Source organism: Mirounga leonina, unplaced genomic scaffold (genome assembly GCF_011800145.1).
Source record: "Mirounga leonina isolate KUSES-001 unplaced genomic scaffold, KU_Mleo_1.0 Mir_454, whole genome shotgun sequence".
Taxonomy (NCBI): domain Eukaryota; kingdom Metazoa; phylum Chordata; class Mammalia; order Carnivora; family Phocidae; genus Mirounga; species Mirounga leonina.
Window position 1 is genome coordinate 5,778,271 of NW_023270763.1, and position 23,053 is coordinate 5,801,323.

The 23,053-nt window shown below is 46.2% G+C and overlaps 1 protein-coding gene across 7 annotated transcripts in view; it reads left to right on the top strand.

Moving 5' to 3' along the window:
• The window catches only part of TRRAP (transformation/transcription domain associated protein), a 112,932-nt gene that overhangs the window by 33,711 nt on the left and 56,168 nt on the right, over positions 1–23,053 (top strand). For 5 of the 7 annotated variants that reach the window (XM_034988375.1, XM_034988380.1, XM_034988377.1 and 2 more), the window contains exons 21-37: positions 1,109–1,309; positions 3,762–3,913; positions 4,814–5,013; positions 6,386–6,603; positions 6,725–6,922; positions 7,496–7,756; positions 8,429–8,590; positions 10,562–10,658; positions 12,160–12,281; positions 12,593–12,763; positions 16,086–16,154; positions 20,372–20,491; positions 20,736–20,855; positions 21,254–21,418; positions 21,515–21,696; positions 21,920–22,118; positions 22,551–22,679. In XM_034988375.1, the coding sequence (XP_034844266.1) occupies positions 1,109–1,309; positions 3,762–3,913; positions 4,814–5,013; positions 6,386–6,603; positions 6,725–6,922; positions 7,496–7,756; positions 8,429–8,590; positions 10,562–10,658; positions 12,160–12,281; positions 12,593–12,763; positions 16,086–16,154; positions 20,372–20,491; positions 20,736–20,855; positions 21,254–21,418; positions 21,515–21,696; positions 21,920–22,118; positions 22,551–22,679 (2,766 nt within the window). Of the gene's footprint in view, positions 1–1,108; positions 1,310–3,761; positions 3,914–4,813; positions 5,014–6,385; positions 6,604–6,724; positions 6,923–7,495; positions 7,757–8,428; positions 8,591–10,561; positions 10,659–12,159; positions 12,282–12,592; positions 12,764–16,085; positions 16,155–18,530; positions 18,585–18,714; positions 18,736–20,371; positions 20,492–20,735; positions 20,856–21,253; positions 21,419–21,514; positions 21,697–21,919; positions 22,119–22,550; positions 22,680–23,053 lie in introns of all 7 variants that reach the window. The other 2 variants (XM_034988374.1, XM_034988376.1) reach the window with 2 other exon arrangements.

The following is a 23,053-nucleotide window of genomic DNA, read 5'->3' on the forward strand; positions in this document are numbered from 1 at the left end:
AGGAGGAGGAGACAGGGATGGGCTCATGGGCCTCTTGCCATTCCATGGGGCAGACAGCCCTAAGGAGAGACTTCCTGCTTTTGGAGAGACCGTAAACTCCCCACCCCCGCCCCCACACTAGACAAGGAGCATCTCTCTGTGATCCCATCAACCAGCACTCATTCCCAATGCCACCCCCTCCTGGGGAGTGAAGCAGAATTTCCCTTTCCTGAGGATACATGAGGAGTGGTTGGGCTGGGTCCAGGGGTGGAGGTAGGGAGGCTTAGCACCTCTCAACAGGTGTTCATTAAGGACAAGTCTTTTTGGACCTTTAGGGACGTAAGAGAAATTGAAATTTTGCTTTAAAGAAAAGTTCAAGATTTTATGTTGTCTATCTGACATTGTTATGGAAAGTGATTTAAGAAAATTGACTTAAATAGACATAGTAATTTTTAGGACTTAAGATAGTCCAGCTAAGGGAATGTGGGAAAATTGGCAAGAGTTTTTTGAAACAAGTGAGTGCGTGTGGTCCTTACACTAATTGTAAGTACGAGGTACATGTCCTTGTCATGTATTCCTGTAAGGCAGGTCCTGTCATGATCCGTGTTTCCCCTCTTCACCATCCTTTCTAATGTGAGGTTTGAAATGTGTAAGATAGTTTATCTGTCTTATTTGTAGGAATTTGTCATGTTTATACATTATAAAGCCTAATAATAGTAAAAACCTGAGAACTCACCATCAAACCCCAGGACAAGAACTTTATCAGTAATTAGCATTTCTCTCCATGCTTCTGATCTTATTTTGTATATATGCTTAAACCATATGTTGCTTAGTTTTCTTGCTTTTGAGCTCTGCGATACTTATCATATGCTACCGTTTGTATTTCAGGGGCATTGAAGGATATTTATGTTTATGTGTGCATTTTCTTTAAAGACAAAATATTTCTGGAAGGACACACAAGACTAATAACAGTGGTTTTCTCCCAAGAAGGGGAAGTGCATGTTTGGGGGACAGAGATGGGAGGAAGAATTTTTGCTAAATAGTCTTTTATAACTTGCGAATTTTGATCTATGAACCACGAGAATGCATCACCTTGAAAGGATTTTAATGAAAGTGTGTTGGGTTGTAGGCTTTATGGCGCACCCTGCGCAATCCTGCTGATAGCATTTCTCACGTGGCCTACCGTGTCCTTGGTAAATTTGGTGGCAGTAACAGGAAGATGTTGAAGGAATCCCAGAAGCTGCACTATGTTGTGACTGAGGTTCAAGGCCCAAGTATCACAGTGGAGTTTTCCGATTGTAAAGCATCTCTTCAGCTCCCAATGGAGAAGGTAAATTTGGAAATTTTCAGGAGCTTCTTAAAGATCCTACACATTTCATTTTAAGAACGCTGATTTCTATTTGAAAATACATAAATAAAACATGTACTGTCTTGAGAGGGAATTTTTTTTTTCTTAAAGATTTTATTTTTACGTAATCTCAGTACCCAATGTGGGGCTCGAGCTCACAACCCTGAGATCAAGAGTCGCATGTTCTATTGACTGAGCCAGCCAGGTGCCCCTTAGGGAATTTCTGACTCAAAGTGCAGAATGTATTTGGGGACCAGCTTGGTTGGCAAGGGGCCTTTCATCACACCAGAAGGTCGGTGGAGGTGTGCTGTGTGAGAACTTTGGACGCTTGAGCAGTTTCACCTTTCCTGACAGAGCAGCAGGTGATGATACCCAGCACATCCTCCCCTTGAACTTAGTCTGTTTTGATGCCCGGCAGGCTCTACTTCAAGTGTCGTTTAGAACCCAGGTTAATCCAATACTTATCACTCCTGAGCACCTGCTGTCTCTCCTGGCTCCTTAGCCCGCTGCAGACAGCTCTTCGTTCTCTCTCCATCTGCCATTTAGAACTCCTGTTTCATTGGGTAAAAAATGGACAGACTGTGTCCCCAACATCTTACCAGGGTGTCCCACTCTACTACTTTTGCTTTACCTTTATTGAAAGCTGTTTCCCACTCACTTGACTGAGCCCTCCCAGTCCTTTGTCACATGCATATTGTTCCACCTGGTTCTCATCTATATTGTCAAGGTCGACTCTCCCCCTTATCACAGAGCCAGCCTTTTTCCACCTTGTCTTAACAGCTTTTGTTACCATTATCTAGCCATTATAGACTGGGTATTTTTTTTTAAAGGGTGTGAGAGTAGCCTTTTGCGTGCATCTGTGTGACTCAGCTGTTTCACAAGCCAGATGCCAGCTGGGATTCCCGAACTCCTTGAAGATCTGGTCTTAAACCAGCATTCTGCGGCCTGGAGCGACTCAGAGCTCTCTCCCTGTGCTCAGGCTAACTGTCCTGGTGTGTCATACCATGGAGCCCTGCCTGCTCACCTGTCTGTGTACGGAGTTTACCCACTAGTGGGTTCTGTGGTGGTTGGTTTGTTTTTTTAACGACTTTCTTAACATCTGGGAGGAATGATATCCGTCATGGGTAAATATCCCTCTAGTTATTTTGCATCCTCATCTCTCAGTCGTCCTGTCCCCACACTTCCTCACGCACATGCGTTGTCCCTGACCCTCCCCCAGCCCCGTACCATGGATGGGGGTCCTCTCCAGACCTCAGGGGGAGGTATAACCCCGGCTTCTCACCCAAGCCTTTTAAAAAATATCTGCCAGTTAAACACTAGTTTCCTCCTAAGAGACTACAGCTAAAAGTCCGTCTTTACATTGAAAGTTGCTCTAGTGAACATCCTTTTCAGTAGCACGTTCCCACATTTTAGGTAACTTCCTTCGCACAGGATTCTGTTTGCTTCGGCCTTGTCAGGGCTGGTGGGCATTAGTAGTGGAAACTAAGGTACCTGACCTGTATTTGACCTTTGCATAGACTAAGCAGAGCCAGGAAATCTCTTTAGGAATAGTTGTTCCCCCGAGAAGAAACCGAGTTTTGAAGAGAGGCTTCCAAGTCCTCCTGCAGCCCCACACGGACTTGAGGTGCACGAGGGGCCGGTTTCCCAGCAGCTGACGGCTGAGGGCGGAGGGGCTGCCGAGGCCAAGGGAAGAAGCAGCCTGGCCAAGCCGAGTGCCAGGGAATCCCCATTCAGATAATCCCCTTTGGGCACACTTGGCGATCCTTTATTCTTTTGGCAGGGAATTGGCTTAAAGGTTACATTGATCCTTAACCACTTCCGAAATTAGCCCCGTAAGCCAGGGGTGACTCAGCGAGGAGCTGTGCCCCTGCTCAGTGTGGCCACGCGTGAGCCTGCAGGGCAGCTGCTGTCCCTGGCAGCCCCTCTCTGCTTCCTCGCACACAGCCTGGGGAAATGTTGCCTCCTGAACACAGATCAGTTTTTTGAGTGATAGGTGTGTAATTGTCCTTAAGGGTGACTAGCCTCTTAGCTGTTAAAGGCTTCACATGAATTTGTGTGTGATTGTGCCTTCCCCCGCCTTCCTTCTCAACCTGAGTAGGATAGAATGTGTGTGTAGCTATGTAGGTTTTCTGGGGGGAAAGAAAATAATAAAGAAAACCCTTTTATCTTCTAAAGAGAGAATTGAGTGGGACACCCGGGTGGCTCAGTCGGTGAAGCGTCTGCCTGTGGCTCAGGTCATGACCCCGGGGTCCTGGGATTGGGCTCCTTGCTCAGCAGGGAGCCTGCTTCCCCCTCGGCCTGCCACTCCCCGTGCTTGTGCCCTTGCGTGCTCGCTCTCTCTGGCAAGTAAAATCTTTAAAAATAAATAAAGACTTGAGTAATCATGTAATTTCTGCATAAACATAGTTTTTGTATTTCTTTGTCGTTGTTTTAGGCCATAGAAACCGCTCTGGACTGCCTGAAAAGTGCCAACACTGAGCCCTACTACCGGAGGCAGGCGTGGGAGGTGATCAAGTGCTTCCTGGTGGCAATGATGAGTCTGGAGGACAATAAACACGCCCTCTACCAGCTTCTCGCACACCCTAAGTATGTTGGGAACGTGGTTCCCTGTGATCGGTGCATCTTAGACGTCAGGACGTAGGGGTGCAGAGGACCTCCCAGGTTTCCTAGCGCTAAGTATGCTCCTGCGAGTTTACCTGCCTAGTGGTGCTTTTCTGGGCTTTTAGAGAAAATGAAGAGGAGAAACCAGGAGGTGCTTGAGTCGTGTTCCTGATGGTTGCCTCTCCCTGAGGTTGTCCGCTTCAGGAGGCAACGGTCCTGCCCTTTTCTCTCCCGTTGCTCACTCATGTATCCATAGTGCTTGGCATATGGCAGATGTTCAGTGGATCTTTTGCTTTTCTGGTCCACAGTGATCCTTTCATTCCCCAAATATTTGTCCCGTGATATTTGTATTTTACTCTTACCAGTTAGGGCTGTGACCTTAGATGATGGTCTTGTGTGATCATGTGTGTATGTTATCTTGCTGTGTCCCACGTTTTGGGGGAGGGACCTTCCCTGTGTGTTTTCACATTGCTCATGGCATCAGTGACGGGTGGTACACATGCTGTCAGTGAGGTCTGTAACCTCGTCTGATTCTGTTCCTGTGGGGTGGTTTTTCAACACATAACGGGCGTATAGCAGTCTTTAAGCTTTTTTCATTTCTGTTTGCTCATCGATGGGGTTACTTCTTAGAATTTGGCTTACTTAGTTAAAAAAAAAATCAGAGTCAGACATCAACTTTATTTAAAAACTATAAAAATACTGAATCTGCCGCCACGTTGTAACATGGCTCTGATTCATCGCCTGTGCTCCGTGTTATGTAGAACATACTGGGGGTCTCTAGAACCATCGGTTATAAACGTTCATAATGAAATTCATCGTTTAAGTCCTGGTGGACTCATCAGCTCAGGATTTCAGTGTTAGGATGGACTCGATTTTATCTTGCAGCTTTACAGAAAAGACCATACCTAATGTCATCATATCGCATCGCTACAAAGCACAAGACACTCCAGCTCGGAAGACGTTTGAGCAGGCCTTGACCGGGGCGTTCATGTCTGCTGTCATTAAAGATCTCCGGCCCAGCGCCCTGCCCTTCGTCGCCAGCTTGATCCGCCACTACACGATGGTGGCAGTCGCCCAGCAGTGTGGTGAGTGGGCGGAGGAGGTGGTTGTGGGACTTGCTTGGGCTGCTGCAGAGGTGCCATCGGGACGTGGTGCTTCGGAGGAGCCGTCTGGCTGGTTCATTCTTGGCCTTTGTTTTCTGATTTCCCGCTTACTGCAGGGTAATTGGTATTTCGGTGACGGGTGCAATAGTGACTTGAAAATCGTTACCAAGTTTCTCTGTACAGTGCACCCGATGGAAGATTTCCACCCTTTGCTTTTCATGAAAATGGGGGCGGAATACTTTCGGACAGTCTGCGTAGGAGACAGTTTGTGGTCTCCCTCGTGGCTGGTCTTCCCCCCATGTGTTGTTTGCCAAGGCCTAGCCTCCCCTCCCTGCCCTTCGGCCGGCTCCTCTCTGCAGTGCTCCTCCCTGCTGCTCCCCACCTCTGCTGCGGGGTCCTCAGGCTCCGGATTGGCGGGGGGACCACTCTTGTTTGTCTGCTTGTTTCTCTTTCTAATCCACCGCTAACTGGTGCTCTTGCAAAAGACAAAGTGTCCCGACACTGCCAATTGCTATAGAAGTTTCTGAACACTGGTCTGAAGACAGACCAGCGCTGGTCGGTGGACACACTGGAACAGCGCTGCGGCATTGTGTGTCCCCGAGGCCCCTCACCCTCCAGATGGACAAAGCAGCTTTCTCTGAATGCTGCAGAACACTGAGAACTTTCCCCCTTGTAACTCTTCTTGCCCTTGGTCCGAATAGTCATTGCTATCCCGTTGATCTGAGATCGTTTCTCAGTGTTCCTCTGTTAATGTCTTTCCAGCAGATCTGTAAGCTTCTTGATAGCGAACACCCATCTTGCCTGGCACCTGGGAGGCATTAATTCATAGCAGATTGTTCTCTGTGTGGGTTGGGTGTCATAGCCGGGTTGCTTTTTAATTATTCTTTGTGTCAGGAATATCTAGAGTGTAGCCCATACTCATTTCTCTGCCGTACCCCTTGACCCTTAATGATTTTTTTAAAAGAAGATACGTGGTTCTCCTTATCATAGAGAAAATATAAAAAGAACACAGTTTATAATGGAGGACATTCAGGAAAAGAGCCTTAGTACGAATCAGACCACTTAGTTCACAAGTAATTGCAGTTTAACGGAAGTTGGTCGAAAGTACCAGTGCTGGCTTTTACTGAGCTCCGAACCTCAAAGTAAAGAATGAGGTAGTTTTGGGGCGCCTGGCTGCCTCAGTCGGTGGAGCATGCAACTCTTGATCTTGGTTGTGAGTTCGAGCCCCACGTTGGGTATGGAGATTACTAAAAAAATAAACTTTATAATGAGGTGGTTTTGCCATTTGAGGGACAAGAACGTGCATGTAAATAAGGTCTACTTTTTCCCATGGCCGCCGCCGCCTCTCTTCCAGGTCCTTTCCTGCTACCTTGCTACCAGGTGGGCAGCCAGCCCAGCACAGCCATGTTTCACAGCGAAGAAAATGGGTCAAAAGGAATGGATCCGTTGGTCCTTATTGATGCAATCGCTATTTGTATGGCATATGAAGAGAAGGAACTTTGCAAGATTGGGGAGGTGGCCCTGGCTGTCATATTTGATGTTGCAAGTATCATCCTGGGCTCAAAGGAGAGGGTAAGGAAGGGCTGAGGAGTATCTGCTGTTTGGGGCATATTGGTGCCTGTGGGTAGTCATTCTAGAAACTGGTTACCCAGAGTGGGGATAACAGGATGGTGTGTCTGTGTTTTCTCCCCAGGCGTGCCAGTTGCCTCTGTTCTCCTACATCGTCGAGCGCTTGTGCGCCTGTTGCTATGAGCAGGCCTGGTATGCAAAGCTGGGGGGTGTGGTGTCCATTAAGTTCCTCATGGAGCGGCTGCCTCTCACTTGGGTTCTCCAGAACCAGCAGACGTTCCTCAAAGCGCTTCTCTTTGTCATGATGGACTTGACTGGAGAGGTAGGTGATGGGTGACCCCAAACAGAACCAAGCGGTTCCTAAAGCTGATTTGCCTACAGCATAGTTAGTATGAGGCAGTTCTGCCCACACGCTCTCCTAGAAGCCTAGATTTCATTACAGCATCTTTAATACGAGGACAGAACAGGACCCCATAGGCTTCCCTGGTTATCTGAGTATCTGTCTGCGTTGATAAAGAACTGTCACAGACCAGAGCACTTAACACGGTACATCTGTAGAGGGAAGTAATCCTACTCACTCTTGCCGTGGGGCTAAATAGTGCACGTGCTGCAGGAGTTTCTCAGGAAGTTGCATTCTTCATGAAGCTGTGCGCAAGTATAACTCAAATCGAATGTGGTAGGCCTTGCCGGCTTATTCATTTGGGAAATACAAGGAGTTTGTCTGGATCCCCATTTCTTTTCTGAGTGACGTACAGGAATGCTAAGGTGATTTAGCCACTGAAGTACTGTATGAAGGTTAGGAAGTAGTCTTGTTAAATTAGCTCACCTGGGGCGGGGTGGGGGGGTGGACCCACAGTGAATGACCCCTTCATTCTAAGGAGTCCCTCACCTGCAGGTTTCCAATGGGGCCGTCGCCATGGCAAAGACCACCCTAGAACAGCTTCTGATGAGATGCGCGACACCTTTAAAGGATGAGGAGAGAGCCGAAGAGATCGTGGCAGCTCAGGAGAAGTCCTTTCACCATGTGACGCATGACTTGGTTCGAGAAGTCACCTCTCCAAATTCCACTGTGAGAAAACAGGCCATGCATTCACTGCAGGTCTTGGCCCAGGTCACTGGAAAGAGTGTCACTGTGATCATGGAACCCCATAAAGAGGTGAGATTTCTGTCCCTGGAACTAGGATATTTGAGCAATACTTTTGAGACCTTTTTTCTTCAAATCTGACTTGGAGAGGACATGTAATTTGTAATTTCGTGTCCACTTTACAAGGCGCTACCGTACGTGCTCCCTTTGATCTCAGATACGCAGAAAGCAATGTCCTGGTATCAGCGGCTACATCCATAGTCGTCAGCATCAAAAGAACAGAAGGCTGGCTGCCTGGGTCTCTGTAGCCCCAGTCTGGTCACTCTTTTCTTTTTTCTTTTTTTTTTTTCCCAAAGATTTTATTTATTTATTTGAGAGAGAGAGTGAGAGAGAGAGAGCACAAGAGGGGGGAACGGGAGAGGGAGAAGTAGACTCCCTGCCGAGCATGACCTGAGCCGAAGGCAGTCGCTTAACCAACTGAGCCACCCAGGCGCCCTGGTCGCTCTTTTCTTACGTCGTTTGAGAGCGGTTACTCGGGAGACTTAGTTCAGTGTATCTGACACGTTGCTCTCCACCAGCCAGTTTTAGCACATGGAATGTGCCCTCCCTTGCTGCACTAAAGGGACATCATAACTTTTCATCTCACGGTTTCCAGCCTGATAATTGTTTTAAGATATTGTGGTGAGCAGTGTTTGCTCTTTAAGGGATGGCTGGTTGGTAGTGCTTCCTCCTTGCCTCCCCCAGGTCCTCCAGGATATGGTCCCGCCGAAGAAGCATTTGCTCAGACATCAGCCTGCCAATGCGCAGATTGGCCTGATGGAGGGAAACACGTTCTGCACCACATTGCAGCCCAGGCTCTTCACAATGGATCTTAACGTGGTGGAGCATAAGGTGTTCTACACAGAGGTAGGGGGGTGGTGGTGCGGCGTGGTGTGGATGGTGATGACGTGTGTCTGGTAACCTGTCTTTGTGCGCGAAGACTGGTCAGGCAGCACTCAGAGAAGGCACGGGTGATGACCCCAGGTAACCAGCCCTAACTTGGCACAGCGCCCTGTGCAGGTATGTGGTAGGAGGTAGGCCTGCTGACTGGAGAGGTTCCACCAGACATGGCTGTGTGTGGAGTGCTTAGAGCTCTGGTAGCCTTCTCCAGGGCACCTTGCTCTGCAGAGCCCTAAGGATGTCATCTGGAGAAAGATGGACTCTCCGCTTTGATCACTGTCATCAGCTGGTGCCCAGAATAAGACTGGCTCAGGGAACGTGCCAGGGTATTGAACGTATTTGTCACTTAAGAATGTGTCGTGTGCTGTTGAGAACTGACTTCACATGAATGCCATTATTTAGCTCTGACAGCTCTTCGGGAACTATAGATACCGATTATTCTTGTTTGGGGCGATGGCAGATGGCATCCTATAGGTGTTTCTCTCTGTAAACATTCTAGTATAGGGTGACATTAGACAGAGAGAAATAGATTGAACTGTAGATACAGTCAAATTCCACTAAGCATTAATTCGTAGAATACAGTAATGGTCTGGTGATCACTCCCAGTGTGACATTTTTTTAAGACCTAAGTCCTACGCTGGAGGCATTATCAGAATAAACGGAAGTAAAAGTCATAAGGAGGCAAGTTCTTCTGATCCACACTAAGTTTGAATTTCCAATTATGAAAAATTTGCCTCTTGAGTTTTTAAGTCCTATGTATTTGCCTGGACATAGAATCCTATGATCACATGGTCTAGCTTTGATCTTTTATACCTTGTTGTATCCCTTGTGTAAGAGTCATAGTTCATATGACCTGAGAGAGGTTCTAGGAGAGCCACTGGAGAATGGGAGGAAGTCTGCCTTTGGTGGTTCCAGAGGCAGATGTGTTTTAACCTATGTGGAAAATCCCTCACTGTGCTTAAGACCAGAACCTGGTAGTGTTAAGTGATAAATCTAAGGGAGTGCAGCTGGTTTCCCAAGTGTTTATCGGTGCACTAGCTGCATCAGAGCACGTGAGGGTCCTTTTAAAAATAGAGACTCCTGAGTCCTCTCCCTGAGGTTTAGGGTCAGACCGACCGACGGACCATCTGCAAGTGTCCCAGGTGACTCTGGTGTATGCTCTCACTCTGTCTAGAGGGAGCTATAGACACAGATGTCTGTCTACACTTGTGGGCGCACACACACGGTTTATATAGGAGGAGAGTAGCAGTGATGGAGTGGAGTAGGGTGGTGGCCTGGAGTGCTTTTTAGTATATGTCCTTTTTTTGAAATCTTTTACTAAGTAGGAATCTTTAAGGGAAAAAAGGTAACGTTAAAGTTTATACCATTTTCCCAGGATGTAAATAGAAGGGGAAAACAGTAATAGAACAACATATATGATATTTTGTGTATTAGATGTATTAGTATATACTGGGGTGTGATAAAATGTCCAGAAAGATAGCCACAGGAATCTCTGAGTTACGATATTCTCGGTGACTTTCAACTCCTTTCTTTATACTTTTCTGTCCTTGGGGAAAGTATTACGACTCCAGGATTGAATTACAGCACCTGTTTGTTGAACACTGGCCCATGGCACTGGGAAGCAGCTCTGAATAAGGAGGGAGACGTAGTTGCCATCATATTTGCAGTTCAAGTGATCCCCTGGGTCGAGAAACAGTGTTAATGGTGTCAGAGTGGGTGAGAAAGTATCTAAGAATTTATTTCACTCATGAGGTTGACGGAGTTTGCTTTAGAAGGAAGCTGTGTCACATTCGGTACTAAATTCCCTAGGGTTTGAGTTTAGTTTGTCAGTTGTTAATTGTGTTGTGTGTGGGTAAGATTGCTGTGTTCTGTTATTTTCAAGGTTACTGTGTCTTCACAGTAGGAGCTGGCTAAATTAAATTATTTTATCTTTTACAGCTATTAAATTTGTGTGAGGCTGAAGACTCCGCTTTAACAAAGCTGCCCTGTTACAAGAGTCTTCCGTCACTCGTACCTTTGCGAATTGCAGCATTAAGTAAGTTCATATGAATTAAGTCTGAAACGAGTCATGGGTACGAAGGTGCAAGGAGGCAGTGGCCTTTTGGGGGGTTTTATTATTTTTATTTTTTTATTTTTTTAAAGATTTTTATTTGATAGAGATAGCGAGAGAGGGAACACTAGCAGCAGGAGTGGGAGAGGGAGAAGCAGGCTTCCTGCTGAGCAGGGAGCCCGATGCGGGCCTCGATCCCAGGACCCTGGGACCATGACCTGAGCCGAAGGCAGATGCTTAACGACTGAGCCACCCAGGCGCCCTGGGGGGTTTTATTTTTTTATGTTCTTTTAAGGTGGGATAATTATGTGTATTTGTCAAATGATATAATGAGATGTCAGTGGATTATTTAGATGGTTAGGATTTAAACAATTGTTTACTCTTACAAACTATGTATTTTACTTTATAGTAATTAACTCTAAATGCTATAGCTCACTGATGAATCTAACACTCTAGTTGAAGAAAGTAGTCCTAGCGTTCATTTGTTGCCAGTTTCGCCCAAATCGGGAGTATACGGGAAGGTCTACTACAACCTTCATAGGGTTTTCAGTGGTTCAGTAGCATTTGAGAATCCTGCTGTCCTTTAGGCTTTCATGAGCAATGTCAGCTACATTGTTGAATTTTTACTCACTTGAATTTTACTCTCTTAGAAACATCAGTCCCCCCTACTTTTTCTTTTTTTGGTGGATAAATACCCAGTACAAGTTTTTTTAGTTGGCTTGGTCTCTTGCTTTGTTGGTTTTTATACTCTACGTGAAATGTTGCCAGAATCCTCCTTGAATTAGAGGTGGAGTTGCTGAGAGGCAGACCGTAATACCTGCCCGAGTGCGGGGCTGGGGTGTGGAAGCCACAGCAGGTGGGAGGGAGGGAGGGAGGCTCGCTCTCCGCAGCCAAGTTTGGCAGCTTCTTTCTTCAGTGGGGATTCCTTTCTTCCGGCGCCTCTCATGTAGTCCTATTGGCTAATACGGGCATTGCTCTTGGGCAGGTATTATCTCTGAGCTAACAGAGAGGATTAAGCCTTTAACCCCCCACGTTGGGAGGAGGCTGCCTGATGAGACACGGATAGTGGAAGAGAAGCCAGGCTGCGTGTGTGTGTGTTCCCTCAGCACCAGAGTTCAAAGCCAGCCCTCTGTGTCACTTCAGTGCGCATCTGCCCGCAGCTCAGCCATCCTCTCGCCCTGTGTGGGGATGTCTTAAGGAAGGGGTGTCATTGGGTGCCCCCTCTTTTCCCCTCCAGCCCTTCTTTTATCTGGACAGGATAATATCTATCATGGCCTTTCTGACAGGCTGTTGACTTCCCTCTTAGATAACACTGAACACATGCGTTAGGACCCCATGTGTTCTTTGGTCTTTCTCGAGGCCAGACACTTGGGAAGTGGGTCAGTGATTGATACTTGGTGTTGGTTGGTAAGAGCCTTTAGACGAGGAAATTGTTTATATGTTTTTCAGGTTAATAATGAAATTGTATTGATCTCTCTCCCTAAAGATGCACTTGCTGCCTGCAATTACCTTCCTCAGTCCAGGGAGAAGATCATCGCCGCACTCTTCAAAGCCCTGAATTCCACAAACAGCGAGCTGCAGGAGGCCGGAGAAGCCTGCATGAGAAAGGTGAGTGAGTGGCATGTGCGTGCGAACGCACGTGTGTTCTGTCTCCGGGGTTCTTCCTGTTCACCTGGTTTGTATGCCTGGAAGGCGGCCTCACGTGAACACACACTGGATTCCAGTACTGTCTCCGCTTGTTTCCTAGTCACGCTGAGCCTTTTTTAAATATTCAACAGTAATGACTAGGCTTCATTTCGTCATAAACTTTTGGAATGTACGTGGTTAACATCCCACAAACTTGCTGCTAGAGCTGAATGAGTTTATTATAAAGTATGTTCTGTTGTCTATTTTCCTTTGTAACTTTTCTTTTTAAATAGTTTTTGGAAGGTGCTACCATAGAAGTAGATCAAATCCATACGCATATGCGGCCTTTGTTGATGATGCTGGGGGATTATCGAAGCTTGACGCTGAATGTCGTGAATCGTCTCACTTCCGTTACCAGGCTCTTCCCAAACTCCTTCAATGATAAATTTTGTGATCAGATGATGGTAAGTCAAATGCATTTAAACATAGTTTGTAATCAACCTGAAATTTTAGCTTATTTTTTTTTTAGGTAAGTAATATATATGTGTGTGTGTGTATATATATATATGTGGTTTAAAATTCAGGAAGTGTGAAAAGCGTACTGTGAAAGTCTCCCGTCCCTGAACTCCAGCAGCCCACCTCCCCTTCCTGGGGAACATCCAGTGTTAATGGTTTCCTGTATGTCTATCTAGAGATGTTTTACATTTGTAGTAGGACATACGTATATTCTTTTCCTCAGAAGGAAGCACCATATACACACAGTTCTTTTTCTATTTACTACTCATCATTTCAGATCAGAACATGAAGTGCTTCTTCCTTCTGTCTCGTGGCTATATAATATTTCAGTTCGTGGACATGCCAAAATTCATTTCACCATTCCCCCACTGACTAGCATCTAGATTACTCCCAATCTTTTGCTATTATAGACAGTGATGTAGTGAAAAATGTGTAAGAACTTTAGAAGTCTTTAGGGTTTTTAAAATTACCAAGGAAGTAATTACGCAAATAAAATACCTGTTTGACAGTGTTTAAATTTGAAGTATAAACAGATGCAGGAGATTCAGCTGTTAACTTTCTTATTCATTCGTTCAGTTTTGCTTCTGGTAAGTAGATGTTTATAAATAACTTAGGATTTCAGGGTAAGTGACTGCAAACGTGCACGTACTTTTCATGCTTATGTTTCTCAAGTGGCCTCTGGCCATTTAGACATCTCAGGGTCCTGAAGGTATTTGTTTCGGTAACTGCAGTACGCGTAGTGTGTGTGGAGTGCAAATCTATGGCTGTGTGAGGACCACACAGCTCTTTACCTCACATACAGTTTCTTCGTATCTGCAGACACCTAAGAAGGGAACAGTGACCAAAACACCTAACTGGGAGTTGGCAGTCTTAAGGTTGGCCCTAAAAATTGTAGCTGATGCCCTATTAGAGTGTTACTGGGAAACGGTATTCCGTGGAAGTAAGCTTTCCGAATCGAAAGTCTCCTTGCTCTTTAGCTTCCAGATGTGTGTAACACACACCCCTTTTAGTGTCCGCGCACGCACACCTTCACAGGTGTGGTCACGGTCACTTCCTGACGCGAGCACATCAGATCCGTGCTTTATCTGCCATCACGCCGCAGCTCTCGGTGCTTGCAGTGTGAGACCCACGCTGTGTTCCACATGGCCCGGCCTTGTCATTTGCATCTCTTCCCTCTCCACTGCCATTTCTTGTTGCCTTCTCCTGCCTGCCGGAGGCGACGTGTTGGCGGCTAGTTGGTTGGCTCACCGCCAGGCTGACCCTTCACATTTGCTGTGAGCTGGGAATTCATTCAGTGCATGTTGTTGCCCAGAATTTTTAGAGCCGTCTGAAGAGACTGCTCTACTACCTTGGAGTCGTCGTTTCTGACGTAGGCCAGGAGTCTTTTCTCCCTACAGTGAAGTCCGGGGGTTTGTGTGTCCAGTTTGTTGAGGGGACTTTTTCCCCCTTTCCTGGCATGAGAGCTGTTTTCAGAAGGGTTAAAATTTCTCTGAAAGCAGAGAGTGTTGACATACTTGGATAAAGAAGGACTGAGTTGCCATTTGTCCAGCCATTTTCCTCTGGTCCCCACCTTGCCCGGGTCCAGCCCGGGGTCTGTGCCGTTGGGGGTCTTCTGATGTGTCTCGTGCCCACCGCACTTGGGCAAGGGTGGGGCGGCAGTCAGGCACACATTGGCCCTTTTGAGTCCTGTTCTTTAGAGCCGTGCTCGATCACCGAGCCTTTGTTTTCCCGCATATGATATGTTTTGAGGTTAACAGCTCAAGCCTTCAGCATAATTTTAAGAGCTAAGACACCCTGCTGTGGAGGATGGGCATTCATGAAAACAACCCTGATAATTTGCATTTTTGAAAATGTGAACTGCTGGACATTTGACTTTCAAGTCTCTCATGTGGGTATTTGCCGTGGATAGCTCCTTATTGAGCTAGAAGTGAATTTATATACAATTTAGTGTTATTTTTTTCCGTTGGGGCATCTGAAAGCAGAGTGAATATTCAGGGAATGCAGCTGGCTGCTTCCTTCGCCTTTAGTTTTGTTCCTCTCTTATCTTTGGTAGAGTAGCTGTTGTAGTAAGATAAGAGTTTCATGAACCTAGATCTTGGTGATTGTTAATATCTTTCCAGGAATTTTACTGGCAAATAGCTTAATGTACTTAGTTTCTTTGAAAGCACGTATATTTTAGTGTTTTTCAATGTGTGTTCTTTGGAACACTGGCCCAGTAAGTGTTTAGATGGATTTAAGTCCTCTGTCCCCAAGCCTCTTTGACCATGGAGTTCTTTTTAAAACAACTAGTTAACTTCCTGTAGGGCTTCAGTATGTGAAGAACAAGTTTGGACAGTGGGGGAAGTGAAGGTAGTTCTGTTGTTTGGATAGTCTTGTGGTTTTACCTATAGGCTCTGAGTGCTTATCGGCCAGGTTTTGCCGGACACCAAGGCTGGGAGCCTGGCTGCCGCGGGCCCCGGTCATACCAGAGTCGCTCTGGCCTCAGGGATCTCTCTTCTCGTGCTCTTGCCGTAGAACGCAGAGTCTTACCACGTAACGATTGCCCTGGTTCTGCACAGAAGGGAATTGCTTCCTGTTGGCACTCATTTGTGCACCCTCTGACCAGATGGGATCCGTGCTCATCTCACCGGCCCATCCCGCACGCCCCCCTTGTGCCCACTACTCCTTAGCCATATACAGCGGCCAGCCTTCCTGTTGGTGGCTTCAGGGCCTTCGTGTCTCCCTTTCTCTGCCTGGTGTGCTTGAGCTTCTGGAGAGTCTGCCTCAGCAGGGCTCTCCCTGACCTTGACCCCCTTCTCCAGCTGATTCCTGTTCCTCTTTCACAACCCTTACCGTGACTCTGTATTTCACCTGGTTCTCCCCACTGGAAACTGAGCTGGAACGAGGCTAGGGATGATGTCCGCCTGCTCCCCTTGCCCCCCAGGGGCCTGGCCTGGTGCCTGGCTCCTCGAGGCTCTCCATGAACAGGTGCAGCACAAAGTAAGGTGGCCATAGGAGCACAGCAGTAAAATGCCAGCATCGGAAGGGCCAGGTTTCAGGACGTTTCCTGTGACATCAGGGTCAGTTCGGCCTTCTGCTCGTGCAGCATGAGGCAAATGCCCGTTGTTCCCTCTGGTTCAGTGGTCGGGCTCTTTCACATTTGGACACTGCCGTCCTCACACTGACTGTGATGGAAAATGAGGATTCCCTATGAATTTTCACTTAACAGCATGGAATTGAACTGATCACGTGTGGGGGAAAGATGTCTAAGGATGTTGTTTTTTTCAACAGCAACATCTACGAAAGTGGATGGAAGTGGTGGTCCTCACCCACAAAGGGGGCCAGAGGAGCGACGGAAACGTGAGTGACTTGTTTGCTTCTGGGAAGGGCAACCGCACCGGGCGGGCACTGCTGTTTGCAATGTTAATACCGGAGCAGTGCTTTTAACTAAAATACCGGTCAGAAACCCAATTTATGTGATTCTAGTTGAGTAAATTGTTGAACATCTTATACTAGCATTACATTTTGCATTTATTTTTCTTAATTATTGAACATTCTTTTTTGTGTTTCTTTGAAATCTCCTTTGTTCACCTTAATACGTTTTTGTTGATGAGAATTCTGGAAAGCTTGAAATGTTAGTATTTTAATTTTACTGGTTTTGCTGTAAAGTGTATAAAGTATGTTTTCTAGAATGTTCTTGGCAGCTGCTGTTTGCATGGTGGTGCATTCCTCAGCTGTGGTTTCCCATGGCTTCCCATCATCACTGCCTCATGAAACTGAGTGTAGGTTTCAGGACTTCAGACACTGAGGATAATGTAGCAAAGCATCACATAAATACTGGCATGTATGTTGACAGGTCCGATTCCCCCACCCCAACTGTTTGCCAAAAATCAAACGGCCAGGACTTCAAAACACATTTTTACGGCTTTAAGGGAAAACTACTTTAAATTTTTTTACGTGTCTGATGTTGGTCATTTTAAGACTTCACTCTTAAAAATAATGGTTTTTGCTGTTTTGAATCTCATTTGTATATGTTAATATTTGTTTAAAATACTTTTTAAGTTGATGACTGTCCTATCGGTAGGATCGTGTTTTCCCTAAGGTCCTGTTACACCTGGTGAAATTGTACAGCAGTGTCCTAACGAGGGGATGCTCTAGCTCTTCAGGGGCATAATCAACATGGCTTTTTGTCTTCCTGTGCGTATTTGTTGGATGCTGTGTTTCATCCCAACTTGGATTTTTTTTTTTTTTTTTGGCTTTATTATGCTTTGTTTTGGCCATTCTGTGTCAAGGTGTTTTGTTTATGTAAGTCTCAATTCTTGCTGCTTCTAAAAACAGCCAACTAAGCAAAACTAAACCAGGATTTTACACTTTTTTTAGGAATGTTATACCACCATGACCTCTTTGAAGGTTTGTTATTCATACACACAGGGAAAAACCAGGAACTCTTCGTGGGGGAGAGCAGAGTGTATGTTCAAAGCTTAAACTCTTGGGAGTAGGTACAGATGCCTCTGTGCTTTTCCTCCCCATCTCTCATCCGCTAGGTATTTTTGCTCTAAATTTTATATTTGTTTTATAATCTGTTAATTCTCTGAAACACACGGTTAGTTCTAGAATAAATATTTAACAGTCTCTAGGGGGCAAGTGAATGATTTCCATTAGATCAGAAAGATTCCATCAACGTTTACAGCAGGTTATTCGGAGGACTCCTTGGATGGGGCAGGGGCAGTGGGCAGGAGACGGAGCTGTGGGCACCAGGAAGTCCTCCAGCTCCTGCAGAAACGTGTCATGACCATCATAGGAGTCCACTCCCTGACTGGCCTGGGAACACCCAGCTCTGTGGGGGTGGCCTCAGGCTGTGGTGTTTGGGCAGCATGCCCGCAGTTTCATCACCTCAGCCCAGGGTCAAGCTGCCGTTCTGCTCTTGAGCTCTGATCGTTTTGTATGGATGTTGTTCAGTATTGGGAATGGATCTTAGATCATAGTTTGTCCCCATTTGGTTGAATCCCCAAATGATATTACATGATTAAGAACCTGCAACTGAAGACATGTTAAGTAGTTGACTGTTTATAAGAAAACAAATACAAGCTTTTCTGTGATGCTGGGTACCCTGATGATCAGAGCTTTGCACGAGCACCATGTTTAGGAAGGTTTGCCGTTTTAGCGTTACGCTCCCAGGGGAGAATGCCTGACCCCTTGCTGTGCCATGTCTGTGTGCATACACAGCTTCACTTCCCAAAATAACCCAGCTATCTGTGGGTGGCATCATGGCCTGAGGGTTCTTCCGGGTGTGGGGGCCTCACACACGCCTGGTTAAGGGGGCTGAACCACCTGGTACTCTCCAGATTTCTGCTGGGAAAGAGGAAGAAAGTTTCTTTAATGTCCGCGCTGCACATAAAGATCGTAACTTACTCGAAACAAAAACAGATTTTTAAATGTATTTGCTTACAACAGTTTCTCCCCCTGGGCAAGAATTCCGAAATTCCTGCTTTTTAAATTTGATTTAGGGAAGGGATGTATGCTATTCTACACTATCTGAAGGGCTCTGTTTTGACATCTGAAGGGTGGAAGGTGTACTTTTTTTGCTGTTGAGCATTTGTTAATTATTGTGTGCTTTTTGATAATTGTCTTTACTGTCTTGTTTCCCCCAATAATCCTTACTGTGTATGAGTATATGGGAAGTTTTTATGTAAATAACATAAATAGAAAAAAGATGATTTTCCTCCCCATCCTCAGGAAAGCATTTCCGAGTGCGGGAGATGTTCCTTGTCTCCATTCTGTCAGTTTGAGGTGAGAACAACCCTATTAAAGTCAGTTTATGACTTGCACTGTGAAGAACAGTTTATATTTTCTTTTCTTTTCTTTTCTTTTTTACCTTTTTGTTGCCTTTTTTCATGCTGTAATTTTTGTTTTGGTTCAGCCTGCCATGGAAGGGGTAGAGGTGAGAATCTCAGTGGAGGTGCAGGAGGGGGTGTTGTTGTATTTGGTTTTGCTGTGACTTGTGGTTCTGTGGTGGACAGAGTGCGTTGTGCCTTGGAGTGCAGTGAGCCGTATCGTCTGTCTGTGGCAGAGTCGTATTAGTACCATTGCTGTGAACTGTCCGGATGCCACGCATGTTTCCTGTTAGGACGTTTTAAGCAAGATTCTAAGCTCTTTGGTTTTCTACATGTTCGAATTGCAATGTGTCAATACCGTTTAAGATTCAACTGGGTTTTGCTCTCAGAATGTTCGAATGAGCTCCTACATCTCACAACCTCTTGGGAGGAAACTACACAAAGAGTATTCTACCTGCTAGGAATTGGGAGGAGCTCTGTTTTCTTCCACACTCCTAAGTGCCTGCCTACCTGGAGTTTAAGACCTCATTGCCCCTCCGCGCCCAGTCCCCCGCATCTCTTCCACATACACACCACACCGACGTAGTCCCGACACTGGGACTTTGGACAAACCCGGAGCTTTCCCTCTGCTGTAAAATGGGGATGATAACATCCGTCGGTCCTGTCTTCCGGTGGTGTTGTGAAGACCAAAGAAGTGATTTCTTGATTGCGCTTTGAAAACGAAAACCCATAATGCAAAAGTGCCATTATGAGCATGTTGTAATTTCAGAGTAGAGCTTGCTCTGTGTGCAGACCTGGAAATTCCGTAGAAGAGAACTCTCTTTTCTTCTTTCCCATTTTCTTCATAGAGGCATTCGGGGAAGTATCGCAGATGCTACTGGGATGTGGTCCCTCCTGACGAGTGTTTATCATCCCCATTTTACTGTGCTGAGTGTGACAGACCTCCTGTTGCACACAAGGCAGGGTGGTACATCAGGGAGTCTTCCCTTCTCTGGCCATGGCTCTGGCCATGTGGGATCTCTTTGAATTGCAGATTCCAAACCATGGGAACTGCCACTGAGAACAGAACGTTGGAACAAGAGCGATTGACCACTGAGCTGTTAGCACCTTAAAAAGTGCGGAAATCTTGGCATTTCACATTTTCCATATGATTCAGTAGAGCAGTTTGCCAGCCTCATCTTCAGGCCTGGTTGACAAATACTTAGTACCATGGTCAGTCGTTTATTTACACAATGATTAATTTTCAGGATAAATATTTGAGAATGTTTTGAAGACTTTCTTTGTGCTAAGTTCTGAGGGCAGAAGAAGTCTGTGCCCTCAGAACTTAGGGTACCGGGAAGACCCCATGATGTCACAGCAAAGCGGGGGAATCGTTAACATTCTCATGGCCACAGGCATGCTCGTCCCCTCCTCCACGAGGGGCTGGTGCAGGCAACCCTGCAGCTCACTTCCAACACTTGGCCCTGTTCCTGAAAACAGACGCAGCCCAGTCACATCGGGGGCACACAGCTCCCTCTCCCCTCCATTGACAGGTGAAATCTGAACACCAAGGGCAGTTAGTTTCCTTGGGCCACAGCAGTAACCTGACATTGGTAAATTGTGGCTTTTTACATGTTAATTCTTTGCTTCTGGTGGCTAGCCTTGCGAATGTAGCTAGACCATAGTAGGGTCTGTAGTAATGTTGGTATCTCTAGCTGGCAAAATTAATTGGCCTATTCCGTAATTTCTGGTTTTCTTCATTAGGAAATGAAAATTTGTTCGGCAATTATAAACCTTTTTCACCTGATCCCAGCTGCACCTCAAACTCTGGTCAAGCCTTTGTTAGAGGTGGTGATGAAAACTGAACGGGCTATGTTGATTGAGGTAATGGTCAAACTTGGGGTTTCTTCTGATTCTTCCTCCGTCTGTTGGCTTGTGATGTTCTCACTTCGTTAGATTTTAGATGGACTAATCTAATAGCCTGAAGATGTTTGATGTTAATATTTGCTTATGGCTATAGCACACTCCAGTTACGGAGGGGAGACATGCCTCCTCCTGCCATGGTAGGTCTTAGACCAACCAAAGCCTCAAGCCCCGAGAAGACGCCGTTTCCCCCCATGTTTTCTAGGCTGGCAGTCCCTTCAGAGAGCCTCTGATCAAATTCCTGACACGGCACCCCTCACAGACGGTAGAGCTGTTCATGATGGAAGCTACACTGAATGATCCCCAGTGGAGCAGAATGTTTATGGTAGGCACGCGGGGAGCTGGAGTCAGGTGTCCCTGCAGACTCGCGTCAGCCAGTGTGCTCTGAAATCTGAAATTCCTATTTCACTGTTCAGCGCCTTGGCTTTATTTTTTCGGTGATGTGTCCGAGTGTTCGAAACATCACCGTTGTGTATGTGAAAAGTTTGAGTGGAGGTGATCCTTCTTGAGGATTTTGGTGGTGGTGACGAATGAGCTGCCAGGATTTTGAAATCCATAATCACAAAGTGTTATTACTGCTAAGAAGCATTTTTTTTAAAAGGGTGTTTATAGCGACTTTTTAGCCTGCCTGGGGAGATTTAGAAAGAACCTTAGAATTCAGAACATCTAAACTTTTTGTGGGTTTTGACTAGCTTAAAATGGCTCGTTTTGTTTTGTTTTCAGAGTTTTTTAAAACACAAAGATGCCAGACCTCTGCGAGACGTGCTGGCAGCTAACCCCAACCGGTTCATCACTCTGTTGGTGCCCGGCGGCGCCCAGACCGCCGTTCGCCCCGGCTCCCCCAGCACTAGCACCATGCGCCTGGACCTTCAGTTTCAGGCCATCAAGGTAGCGTCTCGTCACTGAGCACCTGAAATCTTAAAAGTTCAGGCAAGACGCACAGAGAACCCTGTCAGTTCCCTAACCCTGTCGCTTCTTTGACAGATCATAAGTATCATAGTTAAAAACGATGACTCCTGGCTGGCCAATCAGCATTCTCTGGTGAGTCAGTTGAGACGTGTGTGGGTCAGCGAAACCTTTCAAGAAAGACACCGGAAAGAGAACATGGCTGCCACCAACTGGAAGGAGCCCAAGCTGCTGGCCTACTGTCTGCTGAATTACTGCAAGTGGGTGCATCCGTTTGTCTTCACGTCGAGTGACTTGTTCTGGCCTGCAGGCGAAACCAGAGCCTGTCTGGGAGTTTGGGCTGGGCTGTGGTTCACTGGCCACATGTAGTCACGTTTGTTACAGAGAACAGACTGGGACTTTGAACTGTTTAAAGGCAACTCAGAGATCGTGTGTGGCCGTGAAGCGGGCCGTGACCTAATCTGTTCTTGTTTGGCCCTGCAGAAGGAATTACGGAGATATAGAATTGCTGTTCCAGCTGCTCCGGGCCTTCACGGGTCGTTTTCTCTGCAACATGACGTTCTTGAAGGAGTATATGGAGGAGGAGATTCCCAAAAATTACAGCATTTCTCAAAAACGGGCCCTGTTTTTTCGCTTTGTGGACTTCAATGACCCCAACTTTGGTGACGAACTGAAAGCCAAGGTGAGTCCCACTGTGAGGCAGGGGGAGCTGCGGGCGCAGGAGCTCGTTTTCTAGGGAAGCGAGAGTACTGTTGGTGTTCTGCAGTGTCCACAGTGGTCTGGACTGTTCGTGAGGAAAATGCCCTTGTTGAGGGGCACACGACAGATCCGGAGTGAACCGGTGTTGAGAAGTAGTTTGTTAGTGTCCTTGTGTTTAGAAAATGACTTATCAGACATGAGAAGAGTAGACAGACTGACGTCGCATTTCCTCCTGTTTCACTCTCCCTTTCCAGCCCACTGCTTGAGTAAACGTCAGGATGATAAGTCACACCCTTGACTGAGCTCTAACTTCTCGGGTGCAAAGTGACCCGCTGGTGGTCCCACCCACCTTAGTAGAGAAATGAAGAGCATGGCTTTGCTTTTCCTCCTCCTTCATTTTTAAATTTCTTTGTAGGTTCTGCAGCATATCTTGAATCCTGCTTTCTTATACAGCTTTGAGAAGGGGGAAGGAGAACAGCTCTTAGGACCTCCCAATCCAGAAGGCGATAACCCGGAAAGCATCACCAGCGTGTTTATAACCAAGGTGGCGTCACTAATAATATGTTGGCACAAAAAGTAACTTAGCAGATGAGGGAGTGAGAGAATGTGTGCGTGTGAGTGTGTGAGCATGTGTGATGGGTTCGTTGAAAAACATACTTTCCTAAGGTTTTTATTTTTTATGCTTGCATTAATTTATAGTAGAGCATTTATAATTCTTCCTGGTACAGTTTTAAAGGCAGCTTTACTTTAGGATGCATTGACTTTCCACACTAATAGAGTCCAGTGAGAAATAGAACATAGGTGAGTGAAAACTCAGATTATCAGAGTTATTTTGTAAAAACCCCTCTTGCTGGTCGTATTTGAAGTACAGTTTTTGTTTTCAGCTTTGCAAAAGAATCTACCAAAAATCAGTGGGAA